This window comes from Mesoplodon bidens, assembly GCF_964165515.1.
Source record: "Mesoplodon bidens genome assembly, chromosome: 9".
Classification (NCBI taxonomy): domain Eukaryota; kingdom Metazoa; phylum Chordata; class Mammalia; order Artiodactyla; family Ziphiidae; genus Mesoplodon; species Mesoplodon bidens.
The window spans coordinates 83,328,499-83,348,726 of record NC_138166.1 but is presented as its reverse complement, the minus strand read 5'-3'; the positions used below and the strand labels follow the sequence as shown (position 1 = coordinate 83,348,726).

Genomic DNA, 20,228 nt, shown 5'->3' with positions numbered 1-20,228 from the left:
GGACGTCATATGTGAAGACTGTTTCTGTCAACTGAGAAAGATTTATATCTTCCCTTTGTTGACCTCTCATCAAAGTCTTTTTCTTTTCTTACTTATCTGTGCTTCCCCTCTTTGTTCTCTTTGTATATGTTATGATATTTAGCAAGTCTGAATCCCATGGCATTAATTTACAAGCATTTGTTTTAAAATCACTTCTTTTCTAGGCACTGTGCATGCCCACCTTTCAGCTCTTAGAACAGCAGAATGGGCTCCAGAATCACCCTGACACTGTGGACGACCTATTCAGGCTAGCCACCAGGTCAGTCCTTCTGAAGAGCAACCCTTTTTTTTTATTGCTCATCCTCATCACTGCTTGATCTTGTCACCTAACAGTTAACTGTTTCCTTCTCTGTAAAATGAGGTAAGAGGAGTAGGTATAGATTAATGGTTCATAACCCAAAGTTAAATCGTGAACCAGAATATTCCCATAAATGAAGAAGAGTTGGATGAGAACAGGGGAATATAACTGATTTCCTTGCATGAAGGAGGGAACATGCCCAAGACAATAAAAATGAGTTTTGCAAGAATATTTGCCTAGACAGTCTGTAGAATCCCATGTAGTTTTAACATTTTATGGTACTATGATATCATTCTTTACTTAAACTTTTTCCTTGAGAAGCTTAGCATCCTTTAGATATAATCATATCTCAGAATAAAAAATCCTTAGGCTTTTAAGGTGCCTTAGAAGTTATCTGGTATGTACTTCCCACCTCTACCCCTAGTCAGCCACCCCACTTGTTGCTTAAATTCCTTTTACTAGTAACACTGACATTTGTATTCATTCTAAGTCCTTAGCTCAGGAATTTGAAGCAGATCAGTTAGTAATGAACACTGTTTTTTTTGTTAATTTTTGGACAAGTTAGAAAACGCTTTTTTGTGTGTGTGTATGTGTGTTGGTATGAGAGAATTGTTGGGTGGGTTGTCAACCTGTTTTCCCGGTGTGTTCCTTGAAAAATCAATCTGTAGAGATGCTCTTTGCACAAATTGTTGCCTGGTAAAATAAATTTGGAACAATGTTTTATCTTTTTCTTGGAGATTCTCTGTAAACATTAGAGGATCTGAGAAAACTGAGTGGGAAGTATAGAGTTCCCATATACCCCTAGCTTCCCCGCTCCTTCCCCACAGCCTCCCTTACTATCAACATCCCCCACCAGAGTGGTCCATTTGTTAGAATTGATGAACCTCCGTTGACACGTCATTGTTAAAGTCCATAGTTTACATTAGGGTTCTGTCTTGGTGGTGTTCTTTCTATGGGTTTGGACAAATGTGTAATGACATAATGACATATATCCACCATTATAGTATCATACAGAATAGTTTTACGACCCTAAAAATCCTGTGTGCTTCACCTATTCATCCCCTTACCCTCCACTCCCTCAATCCCTAACAATCACTGATCGTTTTCCTGTCTCCATAGTTTTGCCGTTTACACTGGCTGCTTTTATAGCCTAATCCTGTCATTTATACCTAGCTTGTCTTTCCACACCAGGTTTATTCAGCGTAGCCCTGTTACCTTGCTGAGGAGCCAGGTTGTCATCCCTATCTTACAATGGGCCATTGCCTCTACTACCCTGGACCACCGGGATGCCAACTGTAGTGTCATGAGGTTCCTACGAGACCTCATCCACACAGGGGTAGCCAATGATGTAAGTATAAACAATGTAGTCTTTCTACTTTGTAGCTCATTGTTTTCTCATATCTCTTTCTCATTCCTTAGGGGAAGACCAACATCTCCTTATTTGATCTGTGTTGGTAGGCATATTCCATAGTGAATCATTCAGTAACCAAAATATCAACTAGTAGATTTAAGACAACCTGTACTAAGTGTTGTAAGCTGTATCAACTAGTCTGAAAATATCTCTGCTCCCAAGCCATTTGGTGTCTAATTGAAGAGAGAAACAGATACGGTTATAAAGAATTAAACAACAGCAACAAGGCAGTATTTGATTGTCAGATAAGTGATAAAAGTCATGATTGCTATGAGATCAGAGGAGGGAAAACTCTTTGGAAAGAAGTATGTTGGGATAACTTTCTGGAAGAGGAAGGACCTCAGTGGAGCCATTTGGATGGATTGGAGAGGGGAGGAAAATCTAACTGGGGTATAAATCATAATCAGAGAAAGTTAGGATAGTACTAAGTATACTAGTAGACACTTAAGAGACCTTTTTGGCTGGAGTAGTAAAGTGGTTCACAAAATTTTCAAAGGTAGGTTTGACTAGATGTGGAGTAGAATTGAAGGTAAGGGAGAGCAGTGAAGAATTAAGTATGTGACTAGGCGAATTACTGAAGAATTTTGACAGTAAAAAGAGAGAGGGAAAAGAAGAAAATAACTAGAAGTGAAAGGCACTTTAAAAGTTTTTTTTTTCAACATATTAGAAATATGTATATTCAAAGACTAAGAAGGAAGAAAATAAGTTAAGATTTTTTTTGATAGAGATTAGATATCTGGTAGAAGTCTTCTTTTTTTCAGTTGCTTTTTAAAAAAGGAAATACAGATACTTTAAATTATTTTTTAACAGAAAAAAAAAGGTTAAGAAAATTGCTACCCTTAATCTCTAGCCATTGTTTCTCTTCTGTGTTCTATTCATGAAAAACCTAAGGGTTGGGCTTTCCTGGTGGCGCAGTGGTTAAGAATCCGCCTGCCAATGCAGGGGACACGGGTTCGAGCCCTGGTCCGGGAAGATCCCACATGCCATGGAGCAAGTAAGCCCGTGCGCCACAACTACTGAGGCTTCACTCTAGAGCCCGAGTGCCACAACTACTGAGGCTTGTGCACCTAGAGCCCGTGCTCCACAACAAGAGAAGCCACCGCAATGAGAAGCCCGCACACCACAACAAAGAGAAGCCCCCGCTCGCTGTGCAACTAGAGAAAGCCCGCATGCAGCAATGAAGATCCAATGCAGCCAAAAATAAAATAAATAAATTTATTAAAAAAAAAAAAAAACTTTAAAAAACCTAAGGGTTAAGGTTAATCTCAGCTGAAGCCCATGCCCATTTCCTTGAAACTAAACTCTTAATATTTTCTTCCTGGTGACAGAACATTTAGTGGATCTTGTGAATCCAGCTGTCATATATACTTTCTTCCCCGGGAAAGAGAGATTACCAGACTAAAGGGGAAAGAGTACTTGCTCTTTGGAAAGTTGAAATTAGAATTTTGCTGTTCTGTTTTCTTACAGCATGAAGAAGACTTTGAATTACGGAAAGAACTGATTGGACAGGTGATGAACCAGCTTGGACAGCAACTTGTAAGCCAGCTGCTTCACACGTGCTGCTTCTGTCTCCCCCCATACACCCTACCAGATGTGGCCGAAGTGCTCTGGGAGATCATGCAGGTTGACAGACCGGTAAGGTTGTTTTCATAATCTTTTTAAAGGATTAGGGTTAGGGTTAGTCCCTAACCCTAACAAGTCCTAAACAGTTCCTTGAGAGGCTGACTATAACTTTGAAACCAGTCCTGTTGTATGTTCGTGGAACCTGATTTAGGTATATTGCTAAGTTTAATTGTTAAATGAAGGGGTCTATAGAAGGGTTCTTGAAAACATGTTTGTGTCACTGTCATAGGGTTTATTTATTACCAAAAGTGAATACTAAGCATTGAATTCAGCTATGTGGCTGGCCAGTGGGAAATTTGTTCACTTGTGAGAGATGCCCATATTACAGGTTATTCAAGAAGTGTTCATTCATTTCAGGTTCCTTAAATAGGATTATATGGTTCCTTGGTAATAAATCTAGCCAGAGCATTTGGAGGCATATGCATATAAAACTAGCCTACAATCTATAGCTAGATTTGTTTCCCCTTTGGATTTATTTATATCCTGCTTCAGTTCTTGAACCAGGTTCTTTATCACCTGAGCATGCAAGTTTTTTTTAGGCTATCCAGTAATGTCCAACTAATTTTAGTACTGGGCCACATGATTATAAATCAGGTTGTGTGTACTACATGAAAGTTTTGAGTATAATGGTAGCATATAGTGTATAGCCTGTAAATTATTTTTTAATGAGGTTTATAATTTGTAATATTAATATAAAAGCAGTTCAGAAAAGTACACAGTTGGACCTAATGTGAGCTGACTTGATTGAACCACAGAAATCCAGGTACATAAGTATCTTATAACTTTTAAGTCCCTGTACATCTTAATGTTATCTCCTATTTTATATCACTGATTGCAGTTCTTAGACTCAATTTCAGCAGTTTCACAAAAAAAAGTACACTTTCACTCTTAGACCCTAATGTTACTGAGGCAAAAGTTCTGCCTAGTCTTGGATTTGTGTGTTCATCTCCACAATTCAATGATTAGTGTAAATTGTCTTAGGCATATGCATTACTTGATCGTTAGCTCACTCAAATGAAAAACAATCACATGTAGGGTAGATGGTAGATGTGTAATGGATTTCTAACATTTTCTCTAGGTTTCTACTTCAGAAACAGCCCCATGAACCTTAACTTTTTTTTTTTTTTTAATTATTTATTTGGTTGCTTCGGGTCTTAGTTGTGGCAGACGGGCTCCTTAGTTGCAGCATGCAAACTCTTGGTTGTGGTATGCATGTGGGATCTAGTTCCCTGACCAGGGATAGAACCTGGGCCCCCTGCATTGGGAGCGTGGAGTCTTAACCACAGCACCACCAGGGAAGTCCCCTCCATGAACCTTAATTCTTACTCATCAAACTCTGTGAGGCTCCTCTGTGACTTTGGTTTCATCAAATAGCTCTGCAGTTCTTCCATTAGCTCAAGTGCTTCAGGAATGAATAGCACCTGTAGTTCCCTTGCTGGCTCTTCACAACACCTGTTCCATTTCAATCTAATACAGTAGTATTTTTTGTTTTTCTAAAAAGTATTCTGTGAACCCCTGGGGACCAACAAGTTTGTTCCAAACATTATTGATAAGAGAAATAAAATTTCCATACTCTTACTTTTAAATAAATATACTTGGTTTCCAGGTAACACAAAACTTATTATGTACATTTAACCTTACAAAAAATTTTGGATTTGTAAGCATACAGGTAAGGGCTAAAGAAGAAAATGAGAGCAGCAGTTTGGGGCAGGAACAGAAACCAAGTAGCCCTGTGCTCTTAAGTTTACTGTGTACCCACTGAATTGCTAAATAATTTTAAAGTGATTGTTAAAATAGATAACCAACAAGGACCTACTGTATAGCACAGGGAACTCTACTCAATATTCTGTAATAACCTAAATTGGAAAAGAATTTGAAAAAGAATAGATACGTGTATATGTATAACTGAATCACTTTGCTGTACACCTGAAACTAACACAACATTGTTAATCAACTATACTCCAATGTAAAATAAAAAAATTTTTTAAATGGTTTTCTATAAACACCAACTTAAAACTGAGTTTTTGTAAAGGAACTCTTACATAAATTTAGGTTGTCTATATGCTGTAAACTGATTGAAATCGTAACTAAGGATATAAGTCTGAAGAAAATTAACATTCTTGAGCACATTCTCAATCATACATTTTCAAAGTTCAACACAGATTCTTCAGTAGAAGATGACGTACCAGCTTTGTCTCTTGACTTGAATATCTTGAGAAATAATTGATCTACATCAGTGTGTAAGTTTAAGGCATACAGCATAATGGTTTGATTTACATATATTGTGAAATGGTTACCACAGTAGGTTCAGCTAACATTCATCTTCTCCTATGGACACAATAAAAAAAAAGAAGGAGGGGCTTCCCTGGTGGCGCAGTGGTTGAGAGTCCACCTGCCGATGCAGAGGACGTGGGTTCGTGCCCCGGTCCGGGAAGATCCTACATGCCGTGGAGTGCCTAGGCTCATGAGCCTGCGCGTCCGGAGCCTGTGCTCCACAATGGGAGAGGCCACAACAGTGAGAGGCCCGCATACTGCAAAAAAAACAAAAAAAAAAAAAGGAAAAAAATGTTCTCCTGTTGTTGAAAACTCATAGGATTTACTTACTTAACTAGTTCTTATTTATCTTATAACTGGAAGTTTGACCTTTTGACCACTGCCTCCAGTTTCTCTCCCCCCACTTTTTGCCTCTGGTAACCACAAGTCTGATTTCTTTTTCTGAGTTTTGTTTTGTTTTTCTAGATTCCACATATCAGTGAGATCATACAGTATTTGTCTTTCTCTGTCTAACTTATTTTGCTTATCATAATCCTTTAAGGTCATCCATTTTGTCAGAAATGGTAGGATTTCCTCGGTTTTTTTTTTAATAAATTTATTATGTATTTATTTATTTTGGCTGCGTTGGCTCTTCGTTGCTGCATGCGGGCTTTCTCTAGCTGCGGTGAGTGGGGGCTACTCTTTGTTGTGGTGCGTGGGCTTCTCATTGCAGTGGCTTCTCTTGTTGCGGAGCACAGTCTCTAGGCTCACGGGCTTCAGTAGTTGTGGCACGTGGGCTCAGTAGTTGTGGCTTGCAGGCTCTAAAGCACAGGCTCAGTAGTTGTGGTGCATGGGCTTAGTTGCTCTGTGGCATGTGGGATCTTCCTGGATCAGGGCTCGAACCCATGTCCCCTGCATTGGCAGGCGGATTCTTAACCACTGCGCCACCAGGGAAGCCCAGGATTTCCTCATTTTTTATGGTTGAATAATAATATCCATTGTGTGTACCACATACTGCAACTTCTTTATCCATTCATCATCCATGGACACTTAGGTTGTTTCCATGTCTTGGCTACTGTAAATAATGCTCCTGTGAACATGGGGTGTGGATATCTTTTCGAGTTAGTGTTTTTGTTTCCCTTGGATATATCCCAGAAGTAGAATTGCTGGATCATGTGGTACATATATTTAATTTTTTGAGGATCCTCCAAACTGTTTTCCATAGTGGCTGTATCAATTTACAATCCCACCAACAGTGTACAAGGGTTCCCTTTTCTCCATACCCATGCCAGCACTTGTTATCTCTTATCTTTTTGATCATGACCATTCTAACAGGTGTTAAGATGATATCTCTTTATAGTTTTAATTTGCGTTTTTTTCAGGTACCTGTTGGCCTTTCGTATTTCTTCTTTAGAGAAACATTTATTGAGGTCCTTTGCCCATTTTTTTAATTGAGTTATTTGGCTTTTTGCTAGACTGGTATGGGTTCTTTATGTATTTTAGATACTAACCTCTTATCAGGTATATGGTTTGCAAATATTTTTTCCCATTTCTTAGGTTGTCTTTTTACTTTGTTGATAGTTTCTTTTGCCGTGCAGAAGCTTTTAGATTGATGTAGTTTCACTTGTTTATTTTTATTTTGCTGGTTGTGCTTTAGGTGTCATGGCCAAAAAATCATTATCAAGACCCATGTGAGAATGCTTTAGGCCTTTGTATTCTTCTGGGAGTTTCATGGTTTCAGGTCTTACATTTAGTCTTTAATCCATTTTGAGTTACTTTTGGTGAGTGGTGAAAGGCATGAGTCCAGTTTCTTTCTTCTACATGTGAGTATGCAATTTTCCCAGCACTATTTATTGAAAAGGCTGTCATTTCTACATTGGGTATTCTCATCTCCTTTGTCAAATATTAGTTGACAGTATATAGTTTAGTTTCTTACTGTTTTTGTTTTGGGGGATACTTATAGTTAACTCATGGGTCATTTTGGATGCCAAAGCTTTGTCAGTTAAGGGTTCATTCATGCTGTTTGCCTCTGCTTGTTTTTGTCTGAGTAGAATGTTGTCTTCTACTCAGAAGGGGCAGCACTTGGAGAATTATGCAGTACTTTTTAAGCATTTATAGTGGAATATTTACTTTTGCTCTAGTCTATTGTGTTCATAAATTAACAATGGGAAAACACATAATGTAAAAAATTTAGATATAAAATAGTTATTTTACAACTGAAAACTGTGACCAAGGCATACATCCTACTTAAGAAAGTCATGAAGAAAAATTAGAGCTTTTTCAAAGAATAACAATTCAAATGAAAATAAGAACCCAGAGGAAGTCTCTAGAATTTTGATTTTTAAGCTTGCTCCCACTCCCCTTCCTCTTCAAACAGTTTTTGTACACATGAAAGATATAAAGAGACTATGCTCAGATGTAAGTAAATTGTTTTAAAGAGCAACAAGAGGGACTTCCCTGATGGTCCAGTGGTTAAGACTCCATCCACACTTCCATTGCAAGGGGCATGGGTTCCATCCTTGGTCAGGGCACTAAGATCCTGCATGCCGTGTGGCTAAAAAAAAGAAAAATAAAAAAAGAGCAATAAGAGTGAGCAAAAAAAAAAAGAATTTTCTAACCCACAGAACAGGCAGGTATCACAAAGGAACTGACTGGATATGACTCCTACTGAGAGAGGTGACCTTAAAATCCTTAAGATTCTGGATTCATATTACGTGTATACACTTTTTTAAATGTTTACTTACTATACTTTTTGTCCCTGCTCTTTCTGGTACCTGAACTTCTGCTTTGGATTGCCTTTGATCTCTAAGCTCAAGAGTTTTCTGGCAGCTGTTTAATTTTTAAAATATTACATAAGTTTACTGACAGAAACAGAACAATAGCTTTATCCAGAAGCGACTTCACTTCCAAGGTTGAAAGGCTCTGTCTGAAATGATGCCTGCTGCCCCCTTGAAGGGAGTCTAGGCATGCCTTTGAAGGCTGTTCCAACCCCCAGTGTGTTGGAAGGCCAGAAATAGTACTTCTGTTAAGTCCTTTACTTGCTTCCAAGTTTGGGGAGCTAATGCTACTAAGGAAAAAACCTGTGGGTTTTGGTTATCACCTGTAGGATCTCAGTTGAGTAAGCCCTGCCTTCTTTTAAAACTCTCTTCCTCTTCTTTGTACAGACTTTTTGTCGATGGTTAGAGAATTCCTTGAAAGGTTTGCCAAAGGAGACAACCGTGGGAGCTGTCACAGTGACACACAAACAACTTACAGATTTCCACAAACAAGTCACTAGGTGAGTGATGATCAGCAGCAGGGGTATGTAGAAAAAATATCTTTGTTTCTTATACCACCTTAGTTATAGATACACCCAGGAGTATTTTTTTGTGTGTCTTTGTAAATTCAAAGTTTTGTGTCTGTTTAGCCTTGAATTGCACAAATTGGCATTGGAAACCAATCTGGGGGAAAGTATCACCATGCTGTACATGTATGCCTCAGTTTTATTGTATTATACATATCCTGATGTTCTTCCAAAAGAACAGTGCGTTCAACAGCCCACTACCCTTCAGGAAATCTGTCTGTATCTTTTTAAAGTCCTTCCCAGTTCTTATCCGTATTCAGGGGTCAAGAATGCAGGTGTCTGAATAGGTGAAGCGTTGGTTGTAAAATATTATAGAGTGATGTGGACTGCAGTGAATTAGGAAATTTTTACTGTGCCTAAAGATATTCAAATTCGAATTTAATTCAGGCCAACCAAAACATCTCTCTGGGATGCATTAGGCCCATGAGCCACTTGCTTACAGCTTAGTTAAAATGTTAAGTTGTACATGTGTGGGTTTTTTACTATAAACATAATAAACATTTTAAATATACCTACATAGTCTTCCTAATTACAGTTTTATAGCTATAAGGTGTTGATTGATTTCCTTACAGTGCCTCTATTAATGTTCATTTTTTCAGTATTATGGATAATATTGAATATCTAGCCTTTTCTTCTTTTGATTATTTTCCTTAAAATGCAATCACTGAATCAGAAGTTACGAGACTTTTATGGTCCTTGATAGTATTAATGACAGCAACTTAAATTGGATTTTGTAACTGTGTGTTACCTTCCTCTAATATTCCTTTTTCTATGTAGAGTCTTTAGAATTTTGACTAAATTTTAGGCAATGGCTTATATTCATACAACTGTGGAATGATTTATAGGTCCAAGAATGAGCTGTTGCAGTGAGCTTGGTAATGGTGAAAAAGAAGAAGAAGGAGAAAAATGCATTTGATGATACAGAAAAATATATAATATATTATAAAGGGAAAAAAATAACAATTTTGTATAACCCAACTTGCACTTAAAATTTTTTTAATTTTTAATTTTGATAAAATACATGCAAAATTTACTGTCTTAACCTTTTTTTTAAACCATTTTAAAGTGAACTGCTCAGTAGTGTTAAGTACATTCACACTGTTGTGGGATTAATCGCCAGAACTTTTTCATCTTGCAAAACTGAAAGTATGCTTATTAAACAACAACTCCCCATACATATCTCCCTCCCTCCAGCCCCTAGCAACCATCATTCTACTTTCTAAGTTTGACTATTCTAGATACCTCATATAAGTGAAATCATACAGTTTTTGTCCTTTTGTGACTGATTTAGCATAATGTCCTTCAGGTTCACTCATGTTGTAGCAGGTATCAGAATTTCCTTCCTTTCAAAGGCTGAATAACACTCCATTGTATGTATATATCCTATCTTATTTATCCATTCATCCTTTGATGGACATTTGATTGATTCTGCCTCTTGGCTATTGTGAATAATGCTGCCATGAACATGAGTGTACAAATGTCACTTCAAGACCCTGCTTTCAGTTCTTTTGGATATATACCCAGAAGTGGAATTGCTGGATTACATGGCAGTTCTATGTTTAATTTTTTTTGCCGAACCGCCATACTGTTTTCCATAGCAGCTATACCATTTTGCATTCCCACCAACGGTGCACAAGGTTCTAATTTTTCCATATCTATTTTATTTTTGTTGCCTGTGCTTTTGGTGTTACATTCAAGAAATCATTGCAAAATATAATATCATGAAGCTTTTCCCCTATGTTTTCTTCTGAAAGTTTTATACTTTTGGTCTTACATTTATGTCTTTGATCCATTTTGAGATAATTTTTGTATGTGATGTATGTTAAGGGTCTGACTTCATCCTTTTGCAGTTTTCCCTTCGCTGTCCTTTTTTCATTGAATGGTCTTGGTACCCTTATTGAAAAATCATTTGACCATATATGTAAGGGATTTATTTCTGGGCTCTCTATTCTATCCCAGTGGTCTATGTATCTGTCTTTATATCAGTCCCATACTGTTTTGATTATTATGGCTTTGTAATAAGTTTTGAAATTGGTAAATTGAGACCTTCAGCTTTGTTCTTTTTTTTTTTAATGATTTAGTTAGTTTTTGGCTGTGTTGGGTCTTCATTTCTGTGTGAGGGCTTTCTCTAGTTGCGGCGAGCGGGGGCCACTCTTCATCGCGGTTTGAGGGCCTCTCACTGTCGTGGCCTCTCTTGTCGCGGAGCACAAGCTCCAGATGCGCAGGCTCAGTAGTTGTGTCTCACGGGCCTAGTTGCTCCACGGCATGTGGGATCTTCCCAGACCAGGGCTCAAACCCGTGTCCCCTGCATTGGCAGGCAGATTCTCAACCACTGCGCCACCAGGGAAGCCCCTAGCTTTGTTCTTTTTCAAGAGTATTTTGGTTATTTGGAATCCCTCGAGATTTCATATGAATTTTTTTTTCACTCTAATCCTAGGTTTATTCAACACAATCCTTTTACTCTATACAACAAAGTACAAACACGACATTATCTAAAATGCTACAAAGTTACAAAACTCAAAACAGAAAATTTATAGTACTGACTATACAATAAAACCCAAAAAAGCAATGTACACGTTGCCAAGGTGACTGCATGACCACAGTGAATACCAGCACAACTGGGAGAGCTGTGTTCATATGAATTTTAGGATAGGTTTTTCTATTTCCACAAAAAAATGTCGTTGGGATTTTTGACTGGGATTACATTGAATCTGATCACTTTGTATAGTATTGACACCTTTAATAACATTAGGCTTTCCAGTGCATGAACATGAGATGTTTTTCCATTTATTGGTATCTTTAAGTTCTTTCAGCAACATTTTATAGCTTAAGTGTTTGATTCTTTTTGCTGCTGTCATAAATGAACTAACTTGTACTTTCAAAAGCTATTCTATTCTATGTGATATATATATATATATGTAAGCTACTTTATTATGAATAGTAAATTTCTGGAAAGATATATAACTAGAACTTTTCATTTCATAACCTGTGCTATTTGCATTCTTCTCATGAGCATGGTATGCTTTTACAATTAAAACCAGACCTAGTTTTTAAAAGGGAGAGAAAATTAAATGCTAATCTTTTTTTCTGAGAATTGATTTCTTGTCACTCTCCAAAATGGTTTACTTTCTTATTCCCAAGACTTTCCAATAATTCTGTTAATGGTAAAGTCCCAAATCTTCGAGTGCTGTTTTTTTGTAGTTTACTAAGTGGCCTAACTTCATGTCCCGGAAGTAACTGACTTTGGGCCATAGATCAAGTGACATGCATGACTTTAAAATAGCATGTGACTGCCTTCATGACACATTTTGCCAAAAGAGGGGATTTCCCCTCTACTAGGTAGGCATATATTTATTGGGATGACCTTAAAAAACTATTTTATCTTTTACTATGAATCTTCCCAGTAGAAGTAATATTCTACCTACAAACTGTCTCAGGGGAAAGAATTATAACAGTTGCTTCTCCCTGCTTCCGTTTTACTCTGTTTTATCTAGTGTTGTTCATTAAAAGGGCAGGATCATATTGACTCTAGATTAGAGCGAATGAGAGCCTGAGGAGAACCCTCAAAGGAGGACTGGGCTTAGAGTCAAGGCTGTTGGTTTGAATCTTGCCACTTACTGTTACTTTGCAGCTTATTTATCTGTAAAATAGGGTTAGTAATACCTATCTCATAGGGTTATTGTGAAATACCAAGTGGAAATTTAAAGACGATCTGGTACATAGTAGGTGATCAGTGAATGTTAACTTTTTCCTTGGAGAAGAACCTGCCAGAATGTCATTACATATTTGCAAAACTAGCTAGAGCATGTCTCCTTCAGCTCTAAGGCAACCTCCCACACATTCTGGAATAAGTTTCCACCAAGCTCATATTTCCTCATCCAGGCTAATATATGACAGGTAGAAATAAAGTGTAGAAACAAAGTGTAAGTCTGAAATAAAAGTCATGAACATTCCATAGTGTAAGGAAAATCTTGAGGCTAGGAAAATGAACCCAAATAATGTATTGCTTTGAACAAAAATATCTGTGATCTTTGTCCTGTGATATGGGACAATAAGGTATTTACCATGCTGACCTACTTGATCTCTTACTGCTAAACAAGTTTTGCAGCTCCTCCTGTAGTAGGCTGTGACATAATGGTGGGAAATGAACAGAAGTAAGAGGTAATGTTGAGGTGCTAGAGAAAGGATTTGAGATTGCTCAGCTCCTCTTAGTAATTCTCTTTCTCTGGTTTGTGTATTGCCCTTGAACCTTCTGTTCCATGCATGACTCAGTCTCCCTTTCGGTTTTAAGGTCCTGTTACTCCTGCCTCAACATGCTACTTTGTTTGCCATCCTAGCAGGGAGGGTAAACTGGTTCAGTGTCATTTCAGCAAGTCCAAGCCTGTTTCTAAAATGGTACTGGTAATTAATTAATTCCCTGGCATTTTTAGTTGGCTAACTTGAAGAAAGCTGGAATTTTTCATTCTGAAATATCATTCTTTCTTTCCAAATACCACTAATTATGTCTAGAAGAAATTTTGCCATCATTTCCCATTTTTCTGTCTTGGTATTTATTCTGTGACTATCGCTTGCATGAGGATCTCAAGGTCAAAAGACATGCAGAGGGAGCATTGACACTAGAATGGGCCAGTATGGGAGTGTCTTCTTGCTGAAGTCATTAGTTAGAGCTTGATTACTCTCCATTATGCACATCAGATGAAAAAGGCTGCATTTCTCAGCGCACCACTAGGATTACGGGCCTTGAGGAATAGTGACCATAAAATTACTCAAAAGTGGGCTTCCCTGGTGGTGCAGTGGTTGAGAGTCCGCCTGCCGATGCAGCGGACACGGGTTCGTGCCCCGGTCTGGGAAGATCCCACATGCCGTGGAGCAGCTGCGCCCGTGAGCCATGGCCGCTGAGCCTGCGTGTCCGGAGCCTGTGCTTCGCAATGGGAGAGGCCACAGCAGTGAGAGGCCCGCATACTGCAAAAAAAAAAAAAAAAAAAATTACTCAAAAGTATAGTGGAAGGCTCCTGGGCATATATCTGGAGAAGACTATAATTTGAAAAGATACATGCACCCCAATACATGCAATAGTGCAGTAGTTCATAGGAGCGCTATTTACAGTAGCCAAGACACAGAAGCCACCTAAATGTCCATGTAAAGATGAATGGATAAAGATGTGATATATACACAATAGGGTACTACTCAGCCATAAAAAAGAATGAAATAATGCCATTTGCAGCAACATGGATGGACCTAGAGATTATCATACTAAGTAAGTCAGAAAGAGGAAGACAAATACCATATGATATCACTTATGTGTGGAATCTAATGACACAAATGAACTTAATTACAAAACAGAAACAGACTCACAGACATAGAGAACAAACTTATGATTACCAAAGGGGAAAGGGATCAGGGAGGGATAAATTACTAACATAGCATTGTAAATCAACTATACTTGTATTATTTAAAATTTAAAAAAAAGGGCTTCCCTGGTGGCGCAGTGGTTGAGAGTCCGCCTGCCGATGCAGGAGACACAGGTTCGTGCCCCGGTCCAGGAGGATCCCACATGCCACGGAGCGGCTGGGCCCGTGAGCCATGGCCGCTGAGCCTGCGCGTCCGGAGCCTGTGCTCCGCAACAGGAGAGGCCACAACAGTGAGAGGCCCGCATACTGAAAAAAAAAAAATTTTTTTTTTTAAAGTATAGGAAGGATTGGGATGGTGGGACTAGAAGCCAGAAAATAGAACCTACAAAAATAGTGGCAGTTGTGAATGAATGAGTGAATATAAATAAATAAGTGTAAATGAATATAAAAACAACCCAGAAATATTAAGTGCCGGGAGGACTGAGGCAGAAACAGAAAATAGTTCTAGTTTTTAAGGAGGTTTGTTTGTTTGTTTGTTTAAAAATCTATTTCTTTGGGCTTAATCACCAGGGACACTTAAGTTAAACATTTGGCTAAAGCGCTTGACACCAGAGCAGTTGCTGACAGGATTGGGAGCAGAAGCTGAGTTGATTCGAGAGGTTTTGGCCCATTGCTCATTGCACCATGTCTCACCACGGTTCTCCTGTACTTGAATTTTGGTTTCAGTACTTTTTCTCATGTTACGAAAGAGGCTAAGAGTGGCGTTATCATTTCTCTTCCAGATTTAACCACGATCTCTGGTTGAAGAAGGGTAGTATTGAACAACATGTAAGGCATTAAGATAGCAAAAGAATCCTGAGTCTCCGGCATTATCCTAAGTTTATCTCTTTCCTGTCGTCTTAGTCCCTTATAATAATACACCACACAGTGACTTCTCTGAGGTTACGTATCTTCCTCCTTCGTGACATTGGGAAGCAGGAGTGATCGGGCTCACTCACCAAGGCTGCCTCCTTATAGTCAGTATTGATTCGGAAATAGAGAAATGTAATGCTTTTATTGAGGCATGTTAAATTCACAGAGCAAATGGCAGAATTCCAATAAAACTAGAAGACCTTCTTTACTTGCCTTACATTTTTATGATGGAGGGAGACTAGAAGAAAGCCTCTGTTGAATCAAGTCCTAGAGTCTAAATCAAGGTTCTTAGTGATGTTTCAGACCTTATAATAGCTGGGGAAATCCAGATGTAGGCTCTTAAGGAGATAGCTCTCATTACCTTCTTGTATGTTGAATCACTGTTAGTGGTTCCCTCCCCGACTTTTAACCATTACAAGGAGAGAGAGCTTTCTTCTGACATTGAATGCTAGGCTATAGGCTGTGCTCCCTGAGTTTTTCTGAGCCAAAGAGAGGGCCACAGAAGGATGAGCATATTAGGATGTGCTTTCTTTTCCACTGTTTTTAGCTTAGCCTCATGTTCAGTTACGAAAAACTATTATGAAGACTGACAAAAAAGAATGAAGCTGGCATCAGCTGGTTTCTTGGTGACAATCTTAGATAAAGGAAGCCTTTTGAAAAAACAGGGTCAAATGAATATTGGGCTATTCATGCCACCTAGGCATCTCATTGCTTGCCTGAGGACCAAGACCTGCTTCCTCCTCCTCCCTTTCTTCATGCCTTAACCCTTTCCTCTCTCCTCTCCCTCCTCCTCCCACAGGAGGAAACCTTGAGCAGCCTGTTCAACTAGAAAATCACTGATTGAGACTCACTTTCTGGATTGGGCTTTATAAACAAAATCTGCTCTTGGGAAAGAATGAGGAAACCAGGGTCCCTAAGTTAGCTCAGCTCATAGAGTTTAAATGATCAACCTTAGGTGAATATGCTTGCTTTTTTACTTTGAGGGTTCTGGCTTTCTTTTATTTATGTCAAGGACTTTAACCAGGTTTTGTTGTTTTTTGTTTTTTTAGCCACGGGATTTTAGTTCCCCGGCCAGAGATCGAACCCGTGCCCCTTACAGTGAAAGCACAGAGCCTTTTTTTCTTTTTAATTTTATTTATTTATTTATGGCTGCATTGAGTCTTTGTTGCTGTGCGCGGGCTTTCTCTAGTTGTGGCGAGCAGAAGCTACTCTTTGTCACAGTGTGCGGGCTTCTCATTGTGGTGGCTTCTCTTGTTGTGGCGCACAGGCTCAGTAGTTGTGGCGCACGGGCTTAGGAGCATGTGGAATCTTCCCAGACCAGGGCTCGAACCCATATTCCCTGCATTGGCAGGCGGATTCTTAACCACTGCGCCACCAGGGAAGTCCAAAGCACAGAGTCTTAACCACTGGACCGCCAGGGAATAGCCAAGTTTTCTTGTTGTAGCAGCCTACATCTGTCAAATACTATTTTATTCACTGTTCTATTATCCTAAGCACTTTACATATAGGAATTGATTTAATCTTCAAAACATCATGGGGTAGATAATAGATGAGGAAACTGAGGCAGGTTGGTAACTTGCTCAAGGACACAGTGAAACCAAGATTCAGACCTAAGCAGTTTTTCTCCAAAGCCTACTCTTTAACAACCACACAGCTTATAATTGTTCTCATGTACAATAGTTAATATTTACTCTTGAGTTACAGAAAGATTGAAAGCGGGGTCAAGAGATGATGGAGAGAGCAGAGCTGGGACAGTTCTCGGTATACCTCAAGGTTGTGGTTGCTTTTCAACATATCATATCTTTCTCATCAGTCAGGGACCAACCTACCTTTTCTTTTCTAGTGCTGAGGAATGTAAACAAGTTTGCTGGGCCTTGCGAGACTTCACCAGGTTGTTTCGATAGCTCATACTCCTGCACTGTGCCTGTCACCCAGGTGAGTGGTATATAGTTCCCAGCTTTTCCCCTGGCTGTCGGGAGTACTTGGGGATGGGCATAGGTTTTTAATGCCCATCATGGGACTAGTACTATAGCTAGAGTCAGGGAAGGACTTACAGTTTAACGCTGCTGCACAGCTGAGAAGTGCACAGGCCTGATTTTCTTGGGTCAAGGCAGCCAAATAATTGTCAGCTTCTTTTGGATGCCAGTTTTACCCCCATAAGAAAGTTATTGTTGCAGAATATCTCAAAAAGAAAATTCCTCCCCTCTTCTCTTTACAGGTACTTCTAGCATGGTAAGTATGTGTGGTAACAAATGAATATTTTTCAACCTAGCAACTTTGGTGAAAACAGTGCTGACCTAAAGTAGACCATGATACATGGCACTACCTTCCTAAAACTGATCTTTCAGATTTGATAAATAAAGATGCTTGTTCTTATCATTTTTTACAATTTTAACACTGAAATGCTAGGTTTTTGACCAAGGCAGGAGGTAAAAGAAAAGAGCTAGCCTCTATGTCTAGCCCCTGATCATCAGTTTTCTCCGTTTGCTTCTGATTCTGAAGTAAAGCAAGAAGCTTAGCTGAGGAAGGAAAGGACTGGGTGGTGGGGTCTGGGTGCCAGTTTCTTGACTGAAAGAAGAAAGGCATCTCTCCTGTAAGCCCACCCTTTGATGTCTTAAGCAGAATTTATTCTCCCTGGAGGCAATTCTCGATGAATGTGCAGCCCTCTCACTGGTGGTTTTGTGATTAAATGCATTTGCGGGTGAAGATGCTGTTGAGCAATGCCTCACCATACCAGAAATTATTTCTAAACTTTGGTTCTTTGATGAGTAGTGATATCATTTGGGATCCTCAGGTTTTGCAGTGTCTGTAATAGCTAACGTTGATACACATAGGGTTGTTCGTGCATAGCTGTGGATGTTCATAGTTGATGTTTATGGAGCCCTTACTGTGTGTCAGATACTGTTCTGAGTGCTTTGTATTATGTACAAAGCACATTATGTATTATCTATAAGATAGTCCTCACACAGTCCTCTGGATTAGTTACTATTATTATTTCCATTTTACAAATGAGGAAATTGAGGTTCGAAGATGTTAAGTAAGTTGTTTGATGTCACAGTCAGTAATTGATAGAGCCACAATTCACTTTTCTGCTGCCAGAGTCCTCACCTTTAACCACTCTACTTAATACTTTTACATAGTACCCTTTACATAGAGTCTAAATCAGTGGCTCTTAAACCTTTTCTTAGTAGGCAAAGCCTTCTTTCAAAATAAAATCTTGCATGAAACCCCAATACTTAAAAAGACGTAAATGGAGGTTTTCTGGTTGGCTTTGGAGTGGGCAGCCTGGACCTGCTGACGTACTCTTTACCCCCACATATTATCACTGAGGACACTCAGAATTGGAAAAGCACCACAGAACGTATTTCATTAAAACAGTAGCTCCTTTAAAATCACAAGTGAAAAAATCCAACTTCTTTTTTTTTTTTTTTTTTTTAACTGAGTTCTTACAGCAGAGGCCAGAATGAGGTGCCTGAGCAAGTATAGAAACTTCTGTCTTGAGGTTGCCTTTCTGAAGTATTTGCTGTCTTCTGGACCACAGTTATTGACTATCTTCTCTCTTTTGTCAGGAATGTCTTTTTTAATTAGAAGACAGGAAGAAAACAAAAACCAGACTGTGTCCCACAATCAGAAACCTCCATTATGGCAGAGGGGCCTTCACCGCCACCAGGGCCTCCCGCCAGACAGGGAGAGACTCCAGCCTTCCAAGGCCATCCTGAGGAGTTCCTGTTTGGGGGTGTGAGGGAAAATCAGCGCGGTTTAAAAAAGATGGCTGCGGCCTGTGCAGCGTGGTGGGAGGTGAGCTGGTTTCCTGGTGAACTTGTTTCTAAAAGGAAAAATAATTTTAAAGAAATAAAAAAGAAAAAAAAAAGGAAAACTAAACTGAAATCAGAACTGAAACATTCTCCTGGTAGCAAATGACACGCACACATACGTACACATACCTACACACACACGCACACACACACATGCTAACATGCATGTGTACACACAGAAAAACAAAAGTACAAAACTTTCTGTGAAACAAAAACGTTTACTTAGGGAAGATGGGAATTCAAATGAATTAAATAACTGCAATTGGAAGCAAAGGGTCAAGATCATCTCTTAAGGTTTTCTGCTGTTTTGTCCTTTCCTTCTCTCCCACCCTCTCTTCTTTCCCTTTCCCCCTCCTCTTTTAACGAAAGTTAGAAATTTTTCCTACTGTCCCAACTGTTTTCTTCTCACCTTTAGAGTTCTTCAGACAAGGAGAAATAAGCAAGGAGCCTGTTCTGTTTTATATCATGGTCATATCAATGATACTGGGACCTGCCAGGGCCAAAATTCATGTATATCCCCATCCTGACCCTATTCAGTCTCTTAAGTCCACTTCCCACCTACATTGGGTTGTCGTCATCTTTGGAGAGAAGAGCCAAAATTAGGGTGAGTGGGATATAAATATATATTCTAAGTTGTAGTTTTTTTAAGATTTTTTTTTCTCTTTTTTAATTAATTTTTCACCCATAGACATGAGAGAGGAAAACAGGGTGGGAAAATGGAAAAAAGTGTTTACAGGGCTAACTGTATTTTACTAAAAAATGCAGAAATTATTTGACTTCATGGGGAGTGAGGCAGAAGAGGGAGGCCCAAAGCAAGTCCTAATATTTTAAAGGAGTTGCAGCCCTGCACAGGCATTAGATATTAGGGCACTGTTCTGTCTGGTGTTGTAGCCATCACAAGAACAAATCAACAGCAACCAAAAAAAAAAAACCAATAAATTTTAAAAATTTAATCAGTGTTTGTTTTTACTTCATTTCACTGCCTCATATATCTGAAATGGTACGGCTAAACCCCCTAAGTGAATAGTCTTAGTTGTTCTCTAATAGACATCTGGGTACAGTGTTTGAAATTCAGGCCCCTGCCATTACTGCCCCAGACCCTTCATATTTCAGGGGAGTGGCTCTTTCTGCATCTTTTATTCTTCTGGTTTACCCTAAAACTCCTCCTGCTACATTCTGTCCT

The 20,228-nt window shown here is 39.0% G+C and overlaps 1 protein-coding gene across 2 annotated transcripts in view; it reads left to right on the top strand.

Moving 5' to 3' along the window:
- TNPO3 (transportin 3) overlaps positions 1-19,998 on the top strand; it is a 163,961-nt gene extending 143,963 nt beyond the window's left edge. For both annotated transcript variants that reach the window (XM_081243921.1, XM_081243920.1), the window contains 6 exons: positions 204-298; positions 1,529-1,685; positions 3,216-3,383; positions 8,789-8,901; positions 17,074-17,165; positions 18,800-19,998. In XM_081243921.1, coding sequence (XP_081100047.1) covers positions 204-298; positions 1,529-1,685; positions 3,216-3,383; positions 8,789-8,901; positions 17,074-17,134 — 594 coding nt within the window. In that variant the 3' untranslated portion in view covers positions 17,135-17,165; positions 18,800-19,998. The remainder of the gene's footprint in view (positions 1-203; positions 299-1,528; positions 1,686-3,215; positions 3,384-8,788; positions 8,902-17,073; positions 17,166-18,799) is intronic.
- Positions 19,999-20,228: the final 230 nt, after the last annotated feature.